Consider the following 8,009-nt stretch of genomic DNA (forward strand, 5'->3'; position numbering starts at 1 on the left):
GGCAGGACTGAGCCGGCACGTGTGGCCTCACGTGGCACGCTACCCTGGGTTTCCTTAGCCCTCACTTTAAAAAAATGTACGTAGAGTTTTCAGGTTATGAAATACCCCCTCCCCCACAGAAAACCTGGAGATAAGCAACAATGCTGCCAGGTGAGGGACTGGATTAGACCGAGAAGCAGCGCGGCATCTCTCCCACGGCATTAAACAAGCAGCTTTCCAGGAGCAACCACCGACTACGTGCCTTATTCCTTCCCATCCCCCCGCCTGTGGACACTGATAGGCAGGTTGTCCGCTGTTCTCCGTTAAAACAGCCATAGTCAGGGGCGCCTGGGGGGCTCAGTGGGTTAAAGCCTCTGTCTTCGGCTCAGGTCATGGTCTCAGGGTCCTGGGATCAAGCCCCGCGCCGGGCTCTCTGCTCAGCGGGGAGCCTGCTTCCTCCTCTCTCTCTCTGCCTGCCTCTCTGCCTACTTGTGATCTCTGTCTGTCAAATAAATAAATAAAATCTTAAAAAAAAAAAACAAAACCAGCCGTAGCAAGTATTGCGCATACAGCCTTGCCTGATTCCCAAGTGGGCTCTCCACATCCTGTGGGGGCACAGTTCTTTGCCTAAGTAGTTACAGCAGCACTGGGTGCCAAGTGAGGGAGTGAGCCCTACAAGCAGAGCACAAACATGTCCATGGGTAGCATGTGATCCCTACCCCAAACCCAAAGGAGAAAGAGAGAACCAACAGAGCCAGATGTTGATCCTGGAGACCCCAAGGCCTGGAGGCCCCCAGCCCGGGGAGCCTGATCCCTATCCAGCAGAAAGAGCCCACGCATTAAAAATAAATGGTCTTTTTATTGTGTGTCCACGAAAACAAAGTCAGGGTGGCCTTGGTTAATCCCCCCAACAAGGTGACAGCAGACAGGAGGCATGCAATGACAACAACCGTGTTCTCCTTTCCAGGAGAAGGGTCTCGCCCTCCTAGGCCCTAGGGGTCAGAGGCAAGCAGGACCAGGAGACTCCAGAGGAAAGCTGGCCCAGGCCCACCGTGCCACGGAGGACCTGGGCGTGCTGCCTCCCTGGAAGAACAAGGCGGGGGGAGCAAGAACCGACCTGGGCCAAGCCCAGCACTCCCAAGCTAGAACACACAGAAAAGCCCCCACCCCCTCCCCCAGCAAACACTACTAAGGCATCAGCCAGGACTTCGGAGAACAGCTGGCCATGAAGCCAGACCCTCAGGGCTCCGTCCAGAAGGGGTTGCCGTCCTCAGCCTGTATGGAGTAGTAAACAAAGAGCAGGAAGGCAGCAAAAACCAGGAACAGGAGCAGCTGGCCCCAGAGTGGGACCTGGCGGTCCTGGCCCAGACCAGCCCCCGGAGCCTGCTTTTCTGGCCGGATAGCACGACGGGTGAGCCACGAAGTAGGGGAAGATGAAGATGAGGATATGGGAGAGGTGGAAGAGGATGTGGGGTAATAGGACAGGCCCAGGGAGCTTCTGGAGACGTTGGAAACAGGGCGGTAGTGCACGATGTTGTGGTAGGCGCTGTCCCGGCCATAGGCAGGGCGTTCCCTTAGGCAAAGAGGAGAGCGGATGAGCCAGGAGGCCCTGGGCCCCGAAGCAGCCCCAGTGCCCGGTCCTTCCTGCTACTCACCTATCCTTGCTTTCCTCTTCAGAAGAGAAAAAACTGTCATCGCGCACCTACAGACAAGAGTCAGGGAGAGGGGACTGGCCGGCAGGGTCAGTGTGGCCTGTCCTATCCCTCAGCCCGAACTTCCCCAGCCGCCTTATTCTGACCATCGCTTAGGGGCCCAGACCACGTTCCCTCCAAAAGTCCCCTCAGTTCGCAGCCTCATGTCTGTACGGCTTTGTCACTTGCTCAACGACTGTCCTGGCTGCCTGCACCTTGCTTTGTGCCCCAGGATTCTAAGAAAGCTCTCAAACCTCCAGCCCAGATCAGGGTGCAAGGCACGTCCCACGTGTTCCAGCCTTAAGAGCCCCGACAGCCCCTCAGAGGAGAGCCGTGACTGGGAAGGTGTCTGCTCACCCCACTTCCCTGCAGGCACAGGACCTACCACTTGCACCCAGCGGCCCCCTGGTGTTGTCCAAACCCAGCTGTGAGCCCCAGGGGTTGTACCTGACTCCTCCACAGTCAGCTCACCTGGTGATGAAAGGTGTCTGTATCTGCGAGTGAACTGGAGGGCTGGCGGAATCCCTTGGAGGTGCCCACAGGCTCAGGCTCCCCGTAAGTCCTGGTGGTCAGGTAACTCTCCTCGTAGTAGTCATCACCATAGCCTTGGGGAGCAAAAGGGACAGCAGTGCTCCCACCTGGCCCAATGGCCCTAATCTGAATCCCATTTGGGGGCCTGCGGCATGGTTTCTCCATTCTAGGGCTGCTTAGGATGATGGGGATTGAGATCTCAGATTCTCCCTGACACCAGGGTCCCTGAGGGAGTGGAATAAAGGTGGCAGGGTGCCCACCCCACCCCAGCTCAGCCTTACCCTTGCTCTGGTAAAGTAAGGCGTCCTCCTTCTTGGGCAAATCGTACATATCCGAGTCCACGGACGCTGAATCTAAGTCTGAATGGGGGGGGGGGAGGACCATTTGCCCCCATGGCTCCTCTCCCTTTTCCCCATGCCCCTCCCAGCCAGCGCCGCGGCCACACCCTCCCGACCCCGTCCTCCCCGTCGCCCAAACCCTGTCCCCGTGGGCGGCCAGGTGGAGCGCTGGGGCGGGGGCCTCACCCGAGAACCGATAGGAGAAAGAGGATGCGGACGAGTTCGGGGGCGAGAGCCTCCGCCTCTGGGTCTCGTACTCGAAGATCTTCTTTTCGTAGAGCTTGCGAGTGGAACCTGGCCAGACACGGGACGCGAGGCGGTCAGGGCCGCAGGCCGCGAACCCAGGGGTAGCGCGGGGAGGGGGCCCACCCGCCGCCGCGTACCCACAACAGGCCCGTGCGGGATGTTGTACTGGCGCAGCACGGCGGCCAGCTCGGCGTCCGACAGCACCGCGTAGTCGTCCATGGCGGGCGGCGGGCGGCGGGGGCCTGGGGGTGGCCCGGGCCTGGCGACACGAGCCGAGCTTACGGCTGCCTCACAGCACGGCGAGGGCAGCGCGAGCGGCTCGGGAGCGGCAGCACTCGCGTCACGCCCGCGTCACGCTCGCGTCACGGCCGCGGACTCTGCGGCCTGCGCGCGCGGCGCGGGGCGCGGCCAGGCCTCGCGTTGCCGTCGCGGTAACCGGGCCGGTCGCGGGAGCAGGCGGGGCGGGCCTGAGAAGGCCCAAGCGTCACAGACGGGCGGGACGGGCCGGGGGGCGAGAGAGGGGCGGGGCGAGCGCGGAAGGCAAAACTGCGCAGGCCCGACGGGCGCCGGAGCGGGCGGGGCACCGCGCCGCGGGAAGGGGGCGGGGTCGGCGGGCCGAGAGACGTCACCTGCTGGCGCGTTTGGGCGGGGCTTGAGGGAGTAGCGCGGCCTGCGTGGGAGGGGAAAGAGCGTGGGCTCGCCGGGGCGTAGGAACGGGGCGGGGTCAGCGATCGAGGCGTCACCGACCGGCGCGTCCCGGTCGGAAGGGAGATTGGGGGGACTAAGCAACTCGAACCGGCAGAAACCGGTCAGGACAGGAAAGCGGCGCAGGACTGACGCGCTGGGCGTGGCTCGCGCTCCCTGAGTCACGTGGGCTCCGCCCCGTGCCCGCAGCCCCCGCAGCCCCCGCAGTTCCCGCCCTCTCCCCCCCCCCGCGTCCCGGACTCCTGCGCCTGGGCTTCCCCCGGCCGCACCCTGGGCGGCCGACCCTGCCCCAGCCCGAAAGGGCCCGGTCCCAAGAGCGGGCTCGTGGAGAGGCGCGGGTCCCAGGCCAGGCGCCGCTGCGAGCGCTTTGCGCGCGTGCCCCACGCCGGGGAAGCGGCCGCCTCAGACCCCGGTGCCAGGCCCGCCTTCCCGCTCGACGCGGCCCTGGCCTGCGCACCTGCGCCGGCCGGTCCCCACCACCTCCCTCCCTCCCCACTTCGTCCCGGAGGAAATGGGGCACTGGGCCAGGAGGCCGCCAGCTCTCCAGGAGCGAGCAGCCTTGCAAGGGACTGGGCGTGCCAGTAGGCACTGGCCCAGGGCCGAGGGAGGCGTGCAGACGGCGAGTGTACGCCTGACCCACCGTGCCATCCACCTGGGGCGCTGGGGGTTTCCTCTCCGGTTGGAATGCCTCCCCCAATGGCCCCAGGAGGCAGCCTGGCAGGCGGCGGGGGACAGGGGGAGCCTTCCAGACCCAGAGGGCCTGCCCAGGAGGTCCAGTAAGGCTTAGCAGGCCCTGAGTACTTGGGTCTGGGTGGGCTTCAGGACCCGTGGCACTGCAGAGGGGGCCCCCAAGGACAGGGGTCCAGGGTACTGGTGTGGGTGAGCCATGGGAGGCTGCCAAGGCCTGAGGAAGGGCCCAGACTGTCATAAGGAATTCGTGAGGGCCTTAGACAGGAAAGAGCTGTTTCTGGGGAGATTGGAAAGGAGGTGACATTCGTATTCTAAATGAAGCGACTCATGGAGTGTGGGTCCAACTGAAACGACCCTCCTTGGGCAGGCCCAGAACTGGGAGCATAGGGAGAGGAGGTGCTCTCTCTGATACCACATGACAGCTGGTGACAGGGAGAAGAGAGGAGGTCTCTGGTCCAACCCAGCCTGGTTGGTCCAGCTGGTGAGGGTCACAGACCAGTCATGGTCTGTGCGTCATGGGTGAAGAAGAGGTAGCCACACAGGGGGTGGTGAGATGTGGACTTGATTTGACCGCAAAGACCCTCAGAAGAGTTGTGGCTGGCCAGGCTCTAGACTCTAGGGGAAGCTAGCTCTGTCTCCCGAAATAGGAGGAGGTGTGTGAGTCTCCAGCCAACCACGTGGCCGAGAAAGGCGGACAGCCCCGGCCAGGGTGGGGGCTGCTGCTTCTCTTTCAGAGCAGGGAAGGACATGGCATTTGGGCTCTGGGTGCTTAGAGGCGGTCTCATGGAATTTGGAGTTTTGGCAAGATCAGATTCCCCAGCACCTCTCCAAGCCTTCTTCTGCAGTGCTGGCCCCTGTCCCAGAGGCTCAGTCCTCCCCCATGCCACCCCTCCCCGTAGGGATCCAAGCCGTTTCCTTATGAGGTCAAGGAATTCTAGGTCTGCCTTCTCCCCAAGGAACACCCCCTCCTCCGGCACCTGCCTCGGCACTCTGCCTTTTATGCCCCACCCATTGCCCCACTATGGGGGTCCCACCAAGGATGGCACCAGGACGCTGAGCTGTGATGGTCCCCTGTGCCCACCCCATGGACACCTGTAGCCCAAGCCCAGTCCGCAGCAGTACAGATCTGTTCCAGACCCCCCAAAACCAGGCACGCCCTAGGCTGTGGGAGCTAAGAGGCACTCTGTGCCAGCCACCCGCATCACATAGAGGAGGAATTGGGGGCTTAGGGAGACTTGCCAAGGACCTCTAGGGCAGCAATTCAATCACACACATTCCCACAGCTAGATTTTAGGTCTCAGGGCAATGTGGCCCAGTGGGGTTTCTGAGTCCTCAGGGGCTGTTGGGGGACATCTTTGGCCTCCAGCAGAGTCTTTCTGGGAAGGGTGTGCATAGGTAAATAGGAGAAATTTTTCTGGAACCGCAGCCAGGGTGAGAAGGACAAGGAAGCCACTATTCCAAGTCAAGAATAAGAAGATGGTTTCTCAGGGCGCCTGGGTGGCTCAGTCAGTTAAGTGTGTGGCATTGGCTCAGGTCACGATCCTAGGGTCCTGGGATGGACCGCCAAGTTGGGCTCCCTGCTCAGTGGGGAATCTGCTTCTCCCTTTCTCTCTGCCCCTCTCCCTGCTTGTGTGCTTACTCTCTCCAATAAGTAAGTAAAATCTTAAGAAAAGAAGAGGATGGTTTCTCTCTTAAGGATGGGAATGGCTTCTAAGCAGTGCATCGTGTAACTTGCAGTCCCCAGAGGATTGAAAGTTATAAGGAAAGTTACCGACATGAATACATTTCTCAGCATCCACGTCCAAGGAGAAGATTGTTCACTGAGCTATTAACATTTTCTTTAAGATCAGAATGTTCTTAATACTTTAGTTTGAAACAAAACTTAACTTTTTGGCACATCTTGGTGGCTCATGGACTCTTGATTTTGGCTCCGGTCATGCTCAGGGTCATGGGATCGAGACTTTAGTTGGGCTCCATGCTCAATGGGGAGTCTGCTTGAAGATTCTCCCTCTCCCTCGGGCCGCTGCCCCCCCCCCCCGTCATGCTCTCTCTCAAATAAAAACATAAATCTTAAAAAAAAAAAACAACAGGCACCTGGGTGGCTCAGTCGGATAAGTGTCTGCCTTCAGCTCAGGTCATGATCCCAGGGTCCTGGGATGGAGCCCCACATCAGGCTCCCTGCTCAGCGGGGAGCCTGCTTCTCCCTCTGCTTCTGTCCCTCCCCCTACTCATGTGCGCACGTGTGCTCGCGCGCGTTCTCTCTCAAATAGAATCTTTAAAAATAAATTTAGAAATTTTTAAAAACGTAACTTTTCAAGAATGTTAAAGATCCTTTGGGTTTACCTGGTGATATTCAAGTGCTTTGAAACATTGCTCAGGGAGTAACAAAAGCCATAAGATCGTGACTATTGTGAAAATTAATATGTGGAAAATTGTCACAATCAATGTAAAACAGTGAATGGTTAGCCAACTGAAAGTCTCTTAGAGAATGCCTTGAGTCCTAGTTCTAGAACACATTGGTTCATCTTGGTACTACTGGCATGGCCAGGTGGAGATTCAGCTTGTCCTGGTGGCAAGAATGGAGCTGATTCTGGTGGTTTTCCAGAACCTTCAACACAAGGAGAAAAGTTCTGTGATTTAGTTTGATCTTCAGAGAACAGCGGGTGCTGCACAGACCTTTGCTTCCCCTAAGCCTGGAAGAAGTAGAGACCAAGAGCTGCCTGTCTTTCTGGGTTGTGTATAGAGGGGAAGCGGGGAGGTAGTGGAAAAATGATTCAGAGGGAGGTGGGGCTCCCAGGATCCAGCCATGTGGCCGTAGTCTCCTTCGTGACCCCCACCCATGGCAATGGCTCCCATTGTACTGTCTGTGGTAGGATGGCTTTCCGCTCTTGAAGGACAGCTTTGGCCACGAGCTCTAGCTCTGCTTCCTCCTGGGCCTGAATGCATGCTGCCCGTCTGTGCTCCTCTGTCAAGTGACAAGAAGCCACTGCCCTCCCCAGCAATGTGTGTGTGTGTGTGTGTGTGTGTGTGTGTGGCGGGGGGGGGAGGGGGAGTCCCACCAGAGGGAGCAGCAAGAGACCCCGCCATTGGTAGCCGATCCCACTGTGGGTCAAGATGGAAAGGTCATTGCCAGTAGAACTTGCAAAGGCAACAGTGAATGCGGAAGCCTGGAGGACGGTCGTCAGCTTCCTCTCCATTGTAGATGGCCTAATTCATACAGCAGGTGGGATGGACTTATTCCTCCCTCCCTACCTCCCTCTTTTCTTTTCCTCTTGTCCTTTTTATTTTTTGCAGATTTATTTATTTGAGAGAGAGCACGTGGGCGCCTGTGGGGGGGGCAGAGGGAGAGAGAATCCCAAGCAGACTCCCCGCTGAACACAGAGCCCGACCCAGGGTTGGATTCCAGGACCCTGAGATCATGACCTGAGCCAAAATCAAGAGTCCATTGATCAACCGACAGCCACGCCGGCGCCCCTCTTTTTCTCTTTTAATGAAGTAGAATAAATTTATTTTTAGATTTTATTTCTTGATTTGAGAGAGAAAGCACGCGCACAGAGGGAGAGGGAGAAGCAGGCTCCTCGAGGAGCAAGGAGCCTGTGGGGCTGGATCCCAGGACCCTAAGATCATGCCTTGAGCCGAAGGCAGACGCTTAACCCCCTGAGCCGCCCAGGTGCCCTAGTGAAACAGAATAGAATAAAAAAATACCAGAGTGCTTTTCAGGTAGTAAGAAAAAGTTGCATTTTGTGAAATGTTTCTTTCCGCTATTTGTGTGGATCTGCGCAGGCCTGCACCAGCGTTCTCCCAGGGGCAAGGACACCGTACGGGCTCA

At 58.7% G+C, this 8,009-nt stretch overlaps 1 protein-coding gene across 2 annotated transcripts; it reads right to left on the reverse strand.

Annotated features, from left to right (window-relative positions):
* Window positions 1-820: 820 nt before the first annotated feature.
* EMD (emerin) lies at window positions 821-3,380 on the reverse strand. 2 transcript variants are annotated; one of them, XM_080795636.1, is made up of 6 exons: window positions 2,923-3,380; window positions 2,726-2,833; window positions 2,483-2,560; window positions 2,142-2,275; window positions 1,635-1,681; window positions 821-1,552 (listed from the first exon to the last, which is right to left on the reverse strand). In XM_080795636.1, the coding sequence occupies exons 1-6, from the start codon at window positions 3,002-3,004 to the stop codon at window positions 1,219-1,221; spliced, it is 783 nt and encodes a 260-aa protein (XP_080651762.1). In that variant the 5' UTR covers window positions 3,005-3,380; the 3' UTR covers window positions 821-1,218. The 2 variants fall into 2 exon arrangements, with proteins under 2 accessions (XP_080651762.1, XP_080651763.1); XM_080795637.1 differs by lacking the exon at window positions 1,635-1,681 and having other exon boundaries at window positions 827-1,552; window positions 2,923-3,291.
* Between the last annotated feature and the right edge of the window lie 4,629 nt (window positions 3,381-8,009).

Source organism: Martes martes (assembly GCF_963455335.1).
Source record: "Martes martes genome assembly, chromosome: X".
Taxonomy (NCBI): Eukaryota; Metazoa; Chordata; class Mammalia; order Carnivora; family Mustelidae; genus Martes; species Martes martes.

Coding starts and splice junctions, on each gene's coding strand:
- EMD (XM_080795636.1), bottom strand. CDS start 3,004: ATGGACGACTACGCGGTGCTGTCGGACGCCGAGCTGGCCGCCGTGCTG. Junction 1,682..2,141: donor CAGACACCTTTCATCACCAG/GTGAGCTGACTG, acceptor TCTTGTCTGTAG/GTGCGCGATGACAGTTTTTT. Junction 1,553..1,634: donor GAAGAGGAAAGCAAGGATAG/GTGAGTAGCAGG, acceptor TCTTTGCCTAAG/GGAACGCCCTGCCTATGGCC.